The sequence below is a fragment of the Typopeltis vanoorti genome, chromosome 25 (genome assembly GCF_054136105.1).
Source record: "Typopeltis vanoorti isolate ZY-2024b chromosome 25, IOZ_Tvanoo_1.0, whole genome shotgun sequence".
NCBI lineage: Eukaryota > Metazoa > Arthropoda > Arachnida > Uropygi > Thelyphonidae > Typopeltis > Typopeltis vanoorti.
The window spans coordinates 9,214,308-9,232,366 of record NC_143573.1 but is presented as its reverse complement, the minus strand read 5'-3'; the positions used below and the strand labels follow the sequence as shown (position 1 = coordinate 9,232,366).

General features: G+C 36.5%; 1 protein-coding gene across 2 annotated transcripts in view; it reads left to right on the top strand.

Annotated features, from left to right (window-relative positions):
- The window catches only part of LOC150092522 (phosphatidylserine synthase 2-like), a 227,124-nt gene that overhangs the window by 119,499 nt on the left and 89,566 nt on the right, over window positions 1-18,059 (top strand). The window contains exon 7 of one of the 2 annotated variants that reach the window (XM_090414515.1): window positions 5,510-5,560. The exons of the other annotated variant lie outside the window; for it this stretch is intronic. Within the exon in view, the coding sequence (XP_090270641.1) occupies window positions 5,510-5,560 (51 nt within the window). The remainder of the gene's footprint in view (window positions 1-5,509; window positions 5,561-18,059) is intronic. 2 annotated transcript variants of the gene reach the window in all.

The following is an 18,059-nucleotide window of genomic DNA, read 5'->3' as shown; positions in this document are numbered from 1 at the left end:
AGTATTCAACACAAAATACGACGCTAATCTTCTTGAATGGCAGGCAGTCTCGAGTAGAGTGATGTGGGCAAGTATGAGAATGGGTAACTGGACAATGAGACATATTTGTGCAGAAAAGAGCAAAGCCAATCATAATGGCAAATACCTGTTGGATTTCTGCTCAGGACATGGACTGATTATTAATAACACCATGTTCCAACATAAAAATGTGCACAAATTCACATGGAGAGAAGAGGCAAGGAATAAGAAAAGTCTCATCAACTATGTTATTGTCGATAGTGATGTTTTCTCCCTGGTGCAGGACACCAGAGTGTACAGAGGATTTGAAATTGGAAGTGATCACTATTTCGTCTTGAGCAGGATAAAATTGAATTTCATATTGAAAAGAATAACATGTAAGAAAGTTTTAAAGCGAATAAAAGTTGAGCAGCTCTCAGATGTGAACTGTAGACTAAAATACACAAAGATTATTGTAGAAAAAATGAAAGAGTTTGATAACAGGAATCAAACCTTGGAGATTCAGTGGCAAGCCTTGAAGAAAACCCTGATTGATTCAGCCAGAGAGGCGTGTGGTGAGGTTGTCTGCGAGGATAGAGAAATCAGAACTCCATGGTGGACACAGGAAGTTAAAGAGGCAGTGAAGGAAAAGAAGAAAGCATATCAGAAGTTCCTGGTAAATAAGTCAGCTTTTGCTCTTATTATAGAGAATACAGAGAAAAATGTAAGAAAGCGAAACACTGTAAAACTAGCTAAACAAAAGTCATGGGAGGACTTTGGCAAGAAGATAGAAAATAAATATCAAGAAGGTGGTAAGATATTCTGGAGGTTGTTGAAGAAGCTTAGAAATGGAGGAAAGAGTGATGTAAAAGGAGTTAGAGATGATAAAGGTGACATGAAAAACTGGAGAAAAAGATATCCTTGAAGTATGGAGTAATTACTTCGAAAAATTGCTAAATGAAACAAGCAGTGATAGCACATTGGTAAAAAACATTCAACAGACATACAATCAGAAATACATATCCATACTTGAAGTAGAAAAAGCCATCCAAGGCTTGAAATGTGGAAAGGCAGCAGGACTAGATGATATTCGACCAGAAATGCTGAAGTATGGTGGTATAAAAGTCTTTCAGTGGCTGCACTGCATAGTTCAGAAAGGGTGGACAGAGGGACGAATTCCAAATGATTGAGTAGAGCTCTAATTGTACCCATATATAAAAAGGGAAATAAAACTGAATGTGAGAATTACAGATTTTTCCTGCTGAGTGTTCCTGGCAAGATCTATGCAAGTATACTTGAGAAATGGTTGAGAAGAATTGTGGAAGAAAAGCTTGGTGAAGAACAAGCTGGATTCAGGCCAAATAGAGGCTGTCAGGATCATTTCTTCACTTTACGACAAATAGTTGAGAAAGCATGGGAATATAACAAAGATCTGTATTTAAGTTTTGTTGATCTGGAAAAGGCATATGACAGGGTGCCAAGGGAGGAGCTATTCAATATACGCTACAGTTATATGGTGTCAATGGGGCATTATATCAAGCAATACTTAGTCTTTATTTGAGTTGTAAGTCAGCAGTTAGAATTGAAGGAAGTACAGGACGATGGTTTAATGTTAAATCTGGTGTTAGACAAGGATTCACATTATCCCCTCTGTTATTCATTATCTATATGGATCACATTATGAAGGAAGGTGGTATTAAGCATGATATCAGAATTGGAGATGTTAATGTCAGCTCTTTGCTTTATGCAGGCGATGTTATACTTCTCAATAAATCTGATACAAGTTTGCAAGATTCCCAGACTGAATTGAAAAGTTGTTGTAATAGATATGGTATGAAAATCAGCATTAAAAAGACTAAGACAATGAAAATAGGTAGAATTGTTGAAAATATCAACTGTGTTGTGAACGGGGAACCTGTGGAACAAGTAAAACATTTCAGCTACTTAGGCACAATTTTTAGTAAAGATGGTAAATTAAATATGGAAATAGACAAAGAATCAACAAAGCTGGTATGGTAGGAAGCCAACTGAATAAATTCATATGGAATAAGAAAGAAATTAGTCAGAACACTAAGCTTAACTGTAATCAAGACAGTGTTCAAACCAGTTTTAACTTATGGATCTGAGAGCTGGGTCAGAAGTAAAACACATGACCAAAGACTAGAGACCGCAGATATGAGAGTCCTGAGATAGATTAGAGGTGTGAACAGATGCATCAATGGCAATATCATATGAAAAAGGAGGCTATTAGGAAAGAACTTGACATTGTCGGCATCCAGGAATGCGTTAGCAGAGCTAATCTCAGGTGGTATGGTCACTTAAACAGAATGGGCAAGGAAAGATTAGCAAAACAAGTGTTCTCTGCGAGGTTGGCAGAAAAACGACCCAGAGTAAGACCAAGATATAGGTGGATTGATACAGTACAATGTGCCTTAGACGATAGAAATATAAGATCTGATAATGATAATATTGGCGTCTTGACAAGTAACAGACTGATTTGGAGGAAAATTGCAGATATGAAGTTAGTAATGATGTAAATTTTTTGTTTAGTACTATCATATCTTGTACACCCCTTGAGGGTATGTCAGGAATTTGATGATGATGAATTAAAAGAAAATATTGCTATAGAAGTTTTAAAAGGAATATTCGAGAAAACGCTAATTGGAAGATTAGTAGTAGTAGATTCCGAAAAGGGAATTGTAAAACTGTGAATTTTTAAAGTGGAAGAGTTAAGACTGTCAATAAGCATTAGTGAATAAAAGAAGAAATTGCTATTTACGTTCTAAAGGAATGTTCGAGAAAACTGATTAGGAAGATTAAGGATGCCGGAGCTAACTATTATTTCTACTAAAAAGAGACAGAATTGAGTGATGAGAAATGATCCTATGAAAACCAAGAATAAAATCATATATCTTTGGAAAAGGGCCTTGACACAGAAAGAAACTGGCTGTGAACATTTTGTCATTGTGCAAACAGAGTGTTAAATCTAGTCTTAAGTGTAAGTTTATTTTAAAAAAGCCTTGGATCCAATTAATTCTGTAGTTATGTAATATTGTTTGAAGTGTATATATATTGTTTTTGTTTTATTAAATGTGTTTATTTTGTATTTTGGTCTTGAGTCAGTGATTTATTTGGATTCTAAAAGCATATAGTAAAAAAGAGGTCATTGCACTAATTGGAGTGAACCCTTGTGCATATATAGGTACATTTGAAAATAAAAATAATTGTTGAATAGAGATCATCTCTATATAAAAATCACTAATTATTAACAATTCTTTCTGAGGTATAATGTGCATTTTTACCAACGTTAAGATGCTCTAAGTAGGAACAACCCATAGCCTTGCAATGCTCAAGCAATTTTTCAAATAATGTAGTATGTAGTAACTCGTTTTTTGCTACCCAACACCTAGATCTTAAAGCTCCCAAAAAAGCATCTCTCTGCAAGTTATTCAAAATTGATTTTTCAATTTGCCCTATTCCAGTTTCTTTTAGTATACTTTTTTCAATTATATCTGAACAAGAATCAGTGTGTAACTTGCTTTGTTCATGGTCAACCAGGCTTTCTTTTCGAAGTCTTGTGCATGGAATAGCCTAAGTCACTTCCTTGTTTGTGGGTCGTCTCTTTCCGTATTTCATACATGTGGAACACATCATTCCATTATCTTTCACCACTAACCAATGGAATTTTTTAAACCACTCACTGTTAATACCCGATAAGTGGTGTTTAGATGCACATTTTACATTTGAAAGAGACTGCAGTGATCTACGATTCTGTTGTTGGTTCGGTGTCTTCGCTACTATGCTTATCGGTTTCATCTTTCTTAAAATAACTTAAGAGTGTGGTTTTTTGACTTGACTTTTTACTCATTATGGGGTAATTTAATAAGTACAAAATATCATTGTTATTAAATTAATCAGAACAAATCACTGAATTGTGCACTGACAGTAATACCCGAGACACATAACGTGTTATGTCACAATTTTACTATTTATAAGTATTAATTACTAGGAATGGGAATTGCTATCACTCGAGACTGATGGCATAGTCCTCGAGAGTTTCGAGAATTCCCCGAGATCACAACTATATTTGATGTGCAATCCTATTTTCTTTTACAAAATAAAATATTAAATACTTGACTCACGATCGTCAGACAAAAACTATTATTAAGCAAAATAAATGTAGATTTTTAACATTGATTTTTGCCTTCGATTCGAATTTGCTCAATTTTCACAATTTATTTCTTTCACAAATCAAAATTATGTCTCTTTCATAAAATATCTTCTTTGTAATCAATACTGTTGTATTTGAGATCCCTATTTTTGCCTTCTTCAGCGTGCAGATTGATGAGCATCAAATTGAATATCTGAAGCTCTCGAGATTGGCTTGCAATGCAAGAATTGAGCTGGTCTCACGAGTATCGAGACTCTCAGGTTCGATTTCTCATCACTTAATTAAAAAATGTCAAATTATTTTTCCATTCTTGCTCATTATTTAACCATGTTAATTCACAACATTAATTAGCTTGGTGGTCAGTAAAACCAGCCGGGTGGTTTGCCCATTCGAAAAGTCCTGGGGAGAACATAGGATAAGAAGGATAAACAAAAGTGCTTATTATTGCCATTGAGCAAAAGAGAGTTGAAAAACTGTAATGGTGATTGATTGCTGGGAAGAATAGTAATGGCATGGAGATGTCCATCTTCTTAAATACTCAGAAAGAAAAAAAAATATGGATTCATTTTAGAAATTATGGACTTTACAACCGTGTTTTAAATAACTATTTTAATTTCCCGACATTTCAACCTTCATATTAAGATCATCATCTGGAGTATATACAAATATACAAGGACAAGCTGAGTTACATTTCAATGGTGAAATGTAATAAATTTGTATATACTCCAGATGATGACCTTAACATGAAGGTCGAAACGTCAGGAAATTACAACCGTGTTATAAATAACTATTTTAAACTCCATAATTTCTAAAATGAATGCTAATCACCGTGCAACACTAAAAGAAAGGGGGGAAAATATGCAATATTACATAACTTGTAGGACATAGTTTTAATTCCACTAAACGTTTGGGAGTTTTTCTAACGCAAATATTTCTCTAAATTTATGAAAATGCTTAGACTCAAATTAAGGTGAACTTGGCTATTCAAAAAAAAGCTTTGCTATAATAGGAAGAAGATAGTTCTAGTTTTTAATTAACTTTTTTATACAGTTGTTGCATTTATAAGCTTGGTTACAGCAAAATATCACTTTTTTTTTATTTTTGAGTTTGACAGCCTTTTTTTTTTTTTTCTTGGATTTTTTTTTCCTCTATTTAAAAGCATCTTTTTTAATTTATGGCATTGATTTGATTTACTTGTTAAAAAGTTTTTGTTTTTATCATCTTTTAAAATTCCAATGATGATACTTTTTTTTTTTAATTTTGAAGAGTCTATTTTTTTTTATTCAATGAAAGTATAATGGAATACTTTAAAATATTTTTGCTGTATTTTGCACATTTCAGGATAAAATGGATATATTTGTTCCAACACATTTCTTTGGATGGTGGGTTAAGGTAAGGCATTTACTTGTAAATGAGGTAAAATGTTAACTAAACTTAAACTCTCTTCATTAATAACATATATTATTTATAACATAAATGAAAAAAATGAAAAGATCAAGGAATGTAGAGAGAAATGGAAAGAACATCTATTTATGATGGAAAGATATCAGCTACCAAAAGAGGAGGGTAGATATAGACCAAAGATAGAGAGAGAGAAGAAGACCAGCTACAAGATGGAAAGACCAATGAAGCTGGAACAGGTAAATGCCTAATCGTTGAAGAGAAAAACTATCTTCATAATTGTATAAAGATTTTCTTATATGCACACACACACACACACACACACACACACTTGTGTGTGTGCGCATAATAAAGATGCATTGTCAGCTATATATTTAAAGTCACATATGTAATTTTTAAAATTCTCTGGTGTTAATTTTTTTTTTTTTTTTTTTTTTGTTAATTCATGTTCACATGTGGCATTACATTCAATTGCAAACATTATTTTTGTCATCATAATATAGAAGTCAGTTTTATATGTAACAAAAAAAAAAAAAAAATGCTATGTTAGATACATTTGAAGGTCTTACCGTATTCTTGGTATGTAAATAGGTATGCAGCTTAGGATACATATGAGAACTATATTTTAGAAGGTTGATTTGTTTTCAGTAATATCAGAGGTTAAGAATATATAATTGAATTCATTTACTAGTTATATTAGTGTGTAAATAATTCCACTCTTTTTCAGCCAATTGCTAGTGTCACATTCCATATTTTGACTAAACAGGATGGGCTTTATAAAGAACATGAAGCAGATATACATAAGAGAAAAGACAACAGGATTACCCTCACGCCCTAGGAGAAACTTTTGAGCATCTTTTTAAAGAAGCTGTATGGGCGAGAAAACATCAGAGAACTAAATTGGAATGATGGGCTTAAACTATATAGCATTTAGTCATCTATTTTGATCCTTTTTTAATGGCAAAAAGATGACTTATTACATTACCTTAACAAAAAATGCCATTTGCAGAACAGAACCAACATGTGAAACATGATGTTTAACACACACCTGGTGTAATATTATAGCTTCAAATGTTGAGCCTTCCCTGGACTACTATATTTGATGCTATAATACATTTAGTTTAATCCTTTATCCAAGTGTGAGCAAACAAAGTTTGCACCTGAAAGTATCTTCAGGACTGGGGTAAGGTGGTACAACACCGGGCAACTCATTGCAAAGGTGGAGCAAGCTAACATCACTCCTATCTCAGTATCTCCCATAATGCAAAACACATCTCCTTGCGGATATATATAATAAACTTTCAACATTTTTCAATATATTTGATGCTGTTGGCATACATATTTTTTCACTTTTGTATATATATCGTTCATTGACTATTTAGACTTACATGAACTTATAAGGTTTAATGGAATAAAAACAGCACAGATAAATAATTGAACACATTTAATCAATCCTATATTTTGCCTGTTACTGAGACATTGTCAGAGAAACTATTAAAATTGTAAAAACACACAAAATTGCACAAAACAATAAGTGGAAAGGTTAGACTGAAAGCCTAAAGTCCTATGAGATGTGCCCTCTATGGATGGTGTTGGGCAGGTGGTCTAAGAATTAAAGTTTCCCAAATTTTGGGAAGTTTAATACAACCATATTTATTAAGATTAGGTTGTTTTCTTTTTTGAAAAATCTACTATCAATTCTAAAACAAGTCATTCAAATTTGTATTTAAGCATAGTAGTTTTCTTCCATTTGATTCAGTGCAAGTTATATAAGACATGGTCAGTCAGGTCTCTAGCTGACTATATTTATAGAGGCAGATGTATTTTTTTTATGTTCTTTTGGGCAGATGTTTGCAGATTTCCTGGTTTGACCATAATATAAGTTTAAAGAACAAGGAACCCTGTAAACATGTGGAACAGAGAGAGGAGGCGGAGGATCCTTTGGAGAGCAGATTAGGGTAGCCAGTTTCAGAAGAGGTTTGAATGCAGTGCAGAGATTGTACTTTTTTTAGAGTTCTGGCTATTTTTCCCAAGGTTCCCCAGATGTAAGAAACAGTGGTGTTACTAAGGTCAATGTGTTGAGAGGGATGGAAGAAACAATTAATTGGTTGATTTTTTTTTGGCATAGTAACCACTATCTGGCAAATAAGAGATTTCAGACTGTGTCGAACAGAGATAAGTGCTCTATAAACAAGTTTTTTTTTATTTTTATAATACCATATTGTTGAGAGGGAGGGGGGGGAAGATGATGGGAAAGTTTGTGTATGTATCTATCTACCTGTGTGTAGGATTTCTGTAAACAGAGAAAGAAAGGTGCCATTGGGAGGAGCATAATAATCACTAGAGCCGATAAGGATAGCTACTGCTGTTGTCAGTTCTAGTGAATATAATCAGAAAATGAATGTGTTCGTTAGAGACCACACTACTTATAAACCACTCGATTATGATCCCGCAAATTCTCAAAAGAAAATATTTAAAAAATGACTTCTTAAAAATATCACTTCTTGTTCTTCTGAAACTGTTTAGCTCCCCCTCCCCTCCCTCACGAGATATACAGATTTCTAAAAATTCATAAACCCAGTAACCATCTGTATCCCATAGTAGATGTTACTGATTCTCCCTCTTTAAGTTAGCTAAATCCTTAACCCAACTTACAAGTCTTTCTTCATCTTATATTAAAAGTTCTACTCATTTCAAATCTTTAATCCAAAATTTAGTTTCAGATGATAATGATATAATGATATCACCTCTCTTTTTACCAGTATCCTTCTTTCTGACACTTTAAACTTACTAACAATGTCGCCCTCCCCATTATCATTGATTATTCTCATTTTGCCATTTTTTCTGGCTACTTCACGTGGAAAGATACTATTCATAAACAGATTGAGGACACAGCCATGGGCTGTTCCCTGTAGTCAATTATTATATGGAGCATTTTGAAAAACGTGTTCTTCAACACAAAATATGAGACTAGTCTTCTTGAATACCAGGCAATATAAAGTAGAGTGATGTGGGCAAATATTAGAATAGAGAACTGGATAATAAGACTTATTTCTGCCTATCACTCCACAGAAAGATCTACTAAGGTAGAAGTGGAGGACTTTTTGAGACTTTAGAGAAAGCAACTGACACAATGAAAAAATAAAAGTTGGTCCTTGTTGGGAATTGAAATAGCAGACTAGGAAATTATTGTCAGACATATAGAAATATTTGGGGAAAATTTGGAGAAAAGAGCAAGGCTAATAATAATGGCAAATACCTGTTGGATTTCTGCTCAGGACATGGACTGGTTATTACTAACACAATGTTCCAACATAAAAATGTGCAGAAATTCACACGGAGAGAAGAAACAAGGAGTAAAAAAGTCTCATTGACTATGTTATTGTCGATAGTGATGTTTTCACACTGGTCCACGACACTAGAGTGTACAGAGGATTTGAAATTCGAAGTGATCACCATCTAGTCTTAAGCAGAATAAAATTGAATTTCATATTGAAAATAAGAATATGTAAGAAAGTTTAAAGCAAATAAAAATTGAGCAGCTCTCAGATGTGAACTGTAGACTAAAATACATAAACATTATTCAAGAAAAAATGAAAGAGTTTGAGAACAGGGACCAAACTTTGGAGATTCAGTGGCAAGCCTAGAAGAAAACATTGATCAATTCATCCAGAGAGGCATTTAAGGAAAAGGAAGTTAAAGAGGCAGTGAAGGAAAAGAATAAACCATATTGAAAGTTCCTGGCAAATAAGTCAGCTTGTGCTCTTAGAGATTACAGAGTCAAATGTAAGAATGCTAAAAACAAAAGTAATGAGAAAACTTTGGCAAGAACATAGAAAATAAATATCAGGAAGCTTGCAAGATATTCTGGAAGCTGTTGAAAAAGCTCAGAAATGGAGGAAAGAGTGCTGTAAAAGGAGTTAGAGATGATAATGGTGACATGAAAACAGGAGAAAAAGATATCCTTGATGTATGGAGCAATTACTTTGAAAAATTGCTAAATGAAACAAGCAGTAACAGCACAGGGGTAAAAAAACACTCAACAGGCATGCAATCAGAAATACATATCCATACTTGAAGTAGAAAAAGCCATCAAAAGATTGAAGTGTGGAAAGGTAGCTGGAGTAGATGATATTTGACCAGAAATGCTCAAATATGGAGGTATAAAAGTCTTACAGTGGTTGCACTGCATAGTTCAGAAGACCTGGAAGAGGGACGAATTCCCAATGATTGGAGGAGAGCTCTCATAGTACCATATACAAAAAGGGAAATAAAACTGAAATAGAATTGCAGAGGTATTTCCCTACTGAGCGTTCCTGGTAAGATTTATGCAAGTATACTTGAGAAACGGTTGAGAAGGATTGTGGAAAGAAAGTTTGGTGAAGAACAAGCTGGATTCAGGCCAAATAGAGGCTGTCAGAATCAGATTTTCACTTTACATCAAATAGTCGAGAAATCCTGGGAATATAACAAAGATCTGTATTTAAGTTTTGCAGACCTGCAAAAGGTATATGACAAGTTGTCAAGAGAAAAACTATTCAAAATGCTACAGTTATATGGTGTCAATGGAGCATTATGTGAAGCAATACTTAGTCTTTATGTGAGTTGTAAGTCAGCAGGTAGGATTGAATACTGGAAGATGTTTTAATGTTAAATCTGGTGTTAGACAAGGATTCACATTATCCCCTCTGTTATTCATTATCTATATGAATCACATTATGAATTAAAGTGGTATTAAACTTGATATCAAAATTGGAGATGTTAATCTCAGCTCTTTACTTTCTGCAGATGATGAGGTACTTTTAAATAAATCTAGTACAAGTCTGACTAAATTTCAATAATTGGTGTAATTAATTTTACATGAAAATCAGCAATAACATGACAAAGATAGTGAAAATAGGCAGAAGCATTAAAAATATCAACTGCATTTTGAATGGAGAACCTACAGAACAAGTAAAACATTTCAGCTACTAGGCAAAATTTTTAGTGAAGATGGTAAATTAAATATGGAAATAGACAACAGAATCAATAAAGCTGGTATAGTAGGAAGTCAAGTGAATAAATTCATATGGAATAAGAGAGAAATTAGTCAGAACACTAAATTAGCTGTATACAAGACAGTGTTCAAACCAGTTTTAACTTATGGATCTGAGATCTGGGTTAGACATGAAACATTTGACCAAAGACTAGAGATCACAGATAAGAGTCCTGAGAAAGATTAGGTTGTCATGAACAGATGGCTTGAATGGCAATATCATATTAAAAATGGGGATATTAGGAAAGAACTTGACATTGTTAGCATCCAGGAATGTGTTAGCAGAGCTAATCTCAGGTGGTATGGTCACTTAATCAGAATGTGAAAGGAAAGATTAACAAAACAAGTGTTCTCTTCCAGGTTGGCAGGAGGAATATCAAGATATAGGCAGATTGATACATAAAAAGTGGCTTAGAAGACAGAAATATAATTATTATTATTATTATTATTTCGAGCAACTCCAAGGAGTTCACAGGCTCATCGAGGGAGGCTCTAACATCCTGTGAAGAACAACTATTCGACATTAACACAGTATCTATCATACCTCGCCTTGAACTCATTCATGGTCATAGCACCCACAACAGACTCTGGCAGCTTATTCCACTCATTCACCACTCTCCAAGTAAAAAACCTAGCTCTAAGACCCCTGCTAACCACATTCTTGTCCAGCTTCCATGTATGGTCCCTAGTCCTCCCACCACCAGTCCTATTCTTAAAAATATATCCTCAGGATTAATCTTATAGAAACCCTTTAGTAATTTGAATGTTTCAATCATATCACCCCTTTTCCGCCTATCAACCAATTTTTGCAACCCACAAATCTTCAACCTGTTCTCATAAGGTTGATTCCACAGACCTGCTATCATCTTGGTCACTCGTCTCTGGATCCTCTCCACCTCCTCCCCATCAAGAAGAAACCCTGGCACCCATACCTGGGCACAGTAGTCTAGAAGGGGTGTTATCAAGGCTTGATACAGAGGAACAATAACTTGTTTGTCTCTGCTTGTTAAAGTAATTTTCAGAAGCCAAGTGATTTGATGAGCTGATTTAGCCACTTTTGTGATGTGCCCCCTAAACTTCAACTCCCTATCCACCAACTCTCAAGTCCCTGGCCTCATCAATCTCTTGCAGTATGGTTCCACCAATGTGATATACTGCTGCTAATCTTTTCACCCCAAAATGCATAACCTTACATTTTGCGACATTGAATCGACATCCATTTTCCTTAGCCCAATCCTCCAAACTATCCAAATCATCTTGCAAAATTTTGACATCCTGTGCACTCACTATTGCTCTACCCAATTTTGCATCATCAGCAAACAAGTGAACACTTCCTCTCAGATCCTTTCCTATATCGTTAATGAACAAATTGAAAAGTAGTGGTCCAAGAACAGAACCCTGCGGCACACCACTAGTCACAAGCCGTCTTTTGGACTCTACTCCTGAATAACCCACTCTCTGATATCTCTCCATCAACCACCATCCTATCCATCCTCATATGCTGCAGTTTACTGATTAAAATTCCATGTGGTCTCCTGTCAAAGGCTTTAGCAAGGTTCAGTAGAATCACTGTAAACCCATTACCCTTATCCAGTTCAGCCATCACTGTGTTATGAAACGTGAGCAAGTTACTAAGGCATGATCTACCCTTCACAAAACCATGTTGTCCCCCATACAGTATCCCATTTTCATCTATCCAATCCTGTATTCTTCTCTTGACTAATTTCTCCAAGACCTTGACAATGATTCCTGATATGCTAATCGGTCGGTAATTTACAACAGCAGTCTTGGAACCTCCTTTATGCAGTGGAACTGTTTTCCCCTCTTTCCACCTCCCTCAGGACTAACCCAGACCCGATTCTCAAATTAAACAAAATGGGCAAGGGTACTGACAATTCTTTAGCCGCTTCACATACAACACGAGCTGGTATACCATCCAATCCCACAGATGTATTGACATTGAGGTTTTGCAATAGACTACTCACCTCCCCTTCATTCACCACAATTCCTGTATAATCATATACTTATAGAGGCTAGCTGGTGAACGGACGTGCTATCGGAGAGCTCCTGAGAGATTTGTGTTTTTTGTTGATTTATTGGTGTTTTGGATTCAATTTAATGGACTTAAGTGTTTAATTTTGGTATATTATTGGAGATTTATTAGCGTGGTTAGTGTACTAAAGTGTTTTATAACATAATCTATGTCCGGAAGTCGCCGCTAGATGAATTCGTAATGTGTAATGTTCGTGCAAGCTCCAGATAAGATAAGTATCATTTTCAGTTATCGATACAAATTACTTAATATTGTGTAGTTTTGTTTTGTTTGCCTTGCGTATTTAGTGCGTCTATTTTTGGTGTGTTATAACGTATAATTTGACAAAACACGTTACAGATAAGTATGGCACCTGTGCGAAGGAAAATGGCGGCCAGTAATGAAGGTTCGCCATCGTTATCAAAGAACGGCAGCATAAAAGAAATGAGTCAGTGTACTAGCTGTGAAATGTACGCTTTGCGGAGTGCGGTCGGAGTGTGGTTAGATGATGATAAAGGATTGAATGTGTGTGTAGAAAATGTAGGGAGAATGCGGAATTGAAGTGTATTTCGGATCGTGAGTGTGATATTTTTGTCAACCTTCAGAATGAAGGAAATAGGGATATGACAAGAAACGGCAAGGTTGTACATGAAAATTGTGAGAGTGTGAATGATAGTATAAATGGTTTCTCAGAGAACAAAAAAGATGAGATAGATGCATTGAGTGAGATCGCGTTGTTGAATAGTGCGATAGAAAGAGCAAAACAGCAGCTAGAGTGCATGAACAAAAGTAGACTGAATGAACCAACCAATAATAAAAGGTATGACAGGAAAAATAAACGTATGAATGTGAACATGAACAAAATGAAGGATAGAGTGCTGTATGGAGACTCGTTAGTACGAGGTGTGTTAGTAGAGGATTTGACAAAATCATACCAACCTGGTGCAACCATCAAGGACGTAACTGCGTCTATTAGAGAGCAAAAGGAAAGGGTGAAAGAAATGATTGTTGTGGCAGGTACGAATGATTTGAAAGGAGATAAAATGGAAATGATAGAAGACCTGAATGAATTGTTTGAGGTAGCAAAAGAAAAGAGTGAGAGAGTTAGAATGATTAGTCTTTTGCCACGGTATGACAGTGAAATGTTTAAAAGGAGGGCTATAATTGCAAATGACTTTATGCGTGGGTTATGTATGACGAGTGGTGTGGAATTTGTGGATGTGTGGAGTGAGTTTGATGGGCGAAAGGATCTATATAAGATGGATGGCTTGCATTTGAATGGTTACGGTGTAAGAAGACTTGAGAAAGTGTTGCTGAATGTAGTGGATGTGCAAATTCAGGGAAACTAGATTTGTTGGGGGGGGGGGGGGGGGAGTAGAGATACAGTCCTTATGGAGGCAGTTGAATGTAAGAATGAATATAATATGCCAGAGCAAATAAGGACAACAAATCTGAGTGGGATAGTTAATATAAAGCATCAAGGTAGGGTTGGGGCTAATGGGGGTCTTAAATTCATGTTCACTAATACTAGGAGTATTAGGAACAAGAAGGAAGAGTTTTTGGCCATGGTTGGCACTTCCAGACCACAGGTTATAGGTATTAGTGAAACATGGCTGACTGTAGATGATATAACTAGTGGGATTGAATGTGATGGGTATAGTGTGTTCAGGAATGACAGAGAGAATAAAATGGGGGGAGGAGTATTGCTGATGATAGCTGATGAGCTCCAGCCAAGAAGAATAGAAGTTGAATTGCAGGATAGAGAAAAGAGCACATTTGAGGCCATTTGGTGTGAGATTGTGGCTAGCAGAACTAAATATACAATTGGGTGCTGTTATAGACCAGGTGAAGGAAAAGATGGTGGTGACAGTATGCACAAGCAAATAGAAGAAATGGGTGGAAGGAGGGTGATTATTATGGGAGATTTCAACTATGGAATTGTCAACTATGGAAGCAGCTAAAGAATTGTCAGTACCCTTGACCATTTTGTTCAATTTGAGTCTCGGGTCTGGGTTAGTCCCGAGCGGGTGGAAAGAGGGGAAAATAGTTCCACTGCATAAAGGTGGTTCCAAGACTGCTGTTGTAAATTACCGACCGATTAGCATATCAGGAATCATTGTCAAGATGTTAGAGAAAATAGTCAAGAGGAAAATACAAGATTGGATAGAAGAAAATGGGATACTGTATCGGGGACAGCATGGTTTTGTGAAGGGTAGGTTATGCCTCAGTAACTTGCTCACGTATTATAATACAGTGACGGCTGAACTGGATAAGGGTAATGGGTTTATGGTGATTCTACTGGACCTTGCCAAGGCCTTTGACAGGATTCCACATGGAATTCTAATCAGTAAATTGCAGCATATGGGAATGGACATAGGGTTGGTGAGATGGATAGGAGGGTGGTTGACGGAGAGATATCAGAGAGTGGTTTACTCGGGAGTAGAGTCCACAAGACGGCCTGTGACTAGTGGTGTGCCACAAGGATCTGTTCTTGGACCACTGCTGTTTAATTTGTTCATAAATGATATAGGAAATGATCTGAGAGGAACAGTTCATTTGTTTGCGGATGATGCGAAGTTGGGTAGGGCAATAGTGAATGCAGATGACGTCAAAATTTTGCAGGATGATTTGGATAGATTGGGGGTCTGGGCTAAGGAGAATGGATGTCAGTTTAATGTGGCAAAATGTAAGGTTATGCATTTTGGGGTGAAAAGATTGGCGGCAGTTTACTGCATTGGTGGAACCCTGCTCCAGGAAATTGATGAGGCACGAGATTTGGGAGTGTTGGTAGAGAAGGAATTGAAATTTAGGGGACACATTGCAAAAGTGACCAAAACAGCTCATCAAATCACTTGGTTGCTGAAGAATACGTTGACAAGCAGAGACAAGCAGGTTATTGTTCCTCTCTATCGAGCCTTGATAAGACCCCATCTAGACTACTGTGCTCAGATTTGGTCACCTAGGTTTCTTCTTGATGGGGAGGAGGTGGAGAGGATCCAGAGGTGAGTGACCAAGATGATAGCAGGTCTGTGGAATGAACCGTATGAGAACAGGTTGAGGATTTGTGGGTTGCAAAAATTGGTTGATAGGCGGAGGAGGGGAGATATGATTGAGACATTCAAATTACTGAAGGGTTTCTATAAAATTAATTCAGGAGATATTTTTGAGAACAGGGCTGGTTGTGGGAGGACTAGGGGACATCCATGGAAACTGGGCAAAAGTGTGGTTAGTAAAGGTGTTAGAGCTGGGTTCTTTACTTTTAGAGTCGTGAATGAGTGGAATGCGCTCCCTGAGTCTGTGGTGGATGCGGTGACAGTGAATGAGTTTAAGGCGAGGTATGATAGATACTGTATGAATGTCAAATAGTTGTGATGAATATGATTTGGGGCCTCCCTTGATGAGTCTAATGACTCCCTGGAGTTGCCCGTAATAATAATCTATTGGTTCATTCATTTCTGCAAGTCACCACCTGGAAGATATATTATTGCAAAGTGCTCGCTCAGTAATTCAACTATATCAACTGATTCGGTTACCTCCCTACCATCAGCATTCTTTAAAATCATTCTGCTATATACGTTTTTTCTTTTACTTGCAATGTATCAAAAAAACTGTTTGGGATTCTCTTTAGCCTGCATGGCCAATGATGCTCTTTCATAATCCTTTTTTGCTTTTCTTACCACACTCGTTACCCTTCTGGCCTGCACGTTATACCGTTCACGTGCCTGACGGTCACCTTTCTCCTTAAATTCCCTCCATAGTTGTTTCTTTTTTTGCAGCTCAAGCTTAATGGTGTTATTTATCCATTTAACCCCTATTTGATTTATTATTCGGACTCTAGGTATACAGTCAGTCATTGCTTCATGCAAACACTTCTTACCGCCTCCCATGCACTATCAACTTCTAGCCCTTGCAGTTGTACGTGCCATGCCACTGAACCAATCAAACTCCTAAGCTTGTCATACTTTCCAGCCCGATAATTCCACATGTACCCTGTCTTAATTGTAAATTCCACACCTTTAGCCAGTTTCCAAGTCAAGACCCTATGATCACTCTCACCAATTGGTGGCAATGTGGTCATATTCATTACAGCCAAATTCTCAGATGCAATTACTAGGTCAAGCACTCTCTAACACCTAGTATTTTCCATTACATGCTGTCACAGATAGTTATCCCTTAATAACCACATAAAATCCAATTCCTTCCTCTCATGTGTCCTCTCATCCTTCCAATCAATGTTACCATAGTTGAAATCTCCCATAATAATTACCTCCTTCCACTCATTTCTTCTTTTTGCTTATGCACACTATCTCCACCATCTATTCCATCACCTGGTCTATAGCAGCACCCAACTGTATATTTTGTTGTGCTAGTTTCAATCTCATACCAAATAGCCTCAAATGTACTCTTTTCTCTATCTTGCAGTTCCACTTCAATTCTCCTTGGCTGTAGTTCATCAGCTATCATCAATAAAATTCCTCCCCCTACTTTATTCTCCCTGTCACTCCTGAACACACCATACCCCTCACATTCAATCCCACTAGCTGTTTCATCTTCTGTCAGCCATGTTTCACTAATGCCAATAACCTGTGGTCTGGAATTGCCAACCAAGGCCAAAAATTCTTTCTTCTTGTTCCTAATACTTCTGGCATTAGTATACATGAATTGCAGAAGCCAATTTGTCCCATCCCTATTTTGATGCCTTATACTATCTCATTCTGATTCGTGGTCTTTCTTACTCGCTTGGGCATACACACATTCACGCGCTCAGCTGTCTCTCTAAAGTCTGCATATCTACCCCCCCCCCTTAATAACTCTAGTTTCCCTGATTCTGAACATTCACTTCCACTACATTCGACAACATCTTTTCAAGTCCCCATACATCAAATCCATTCAAATGTATGGACAACACCTTTTCAAGTCTCCGTACACCAAAACCATCCATTTTATATAAATCCTTTCGCCCATCGAACTTATTCCACACCACTCATACTGTCATTCACGCATAAAGTCATTAGCAATTATGGCCCTCCTTCTATACTCTTCACTGTCATACCGCAGCAACAGACTCACCATCCTAACTCTCTCACTCTTCTCTTTTGCTACCTCAAGCAATTCCTTCACATCCTCACTCATAGCCATTTTGTTTCCTTTCAAGTCATTTGTACCTGCTACCACTATCAATTCTTTCACCTGCTGCTTTTGCATTCTAATTGACTCGCTTACATTCTTAACGTTTGCTCCAGGTTGGTATACGATTTTGTTAAACTCTCAACTAACACACCTCTTACTAAGGAATCTCCATACAATACTCGCTCTTTCATTTTGTTTACACTCACTATCATACTCTTATTTTTTCTATCATACTTCTGCCGATTATTAGTCGGTACTCTTGGTAAAAATTTTTGCCAATGCTCCAGCTGCTG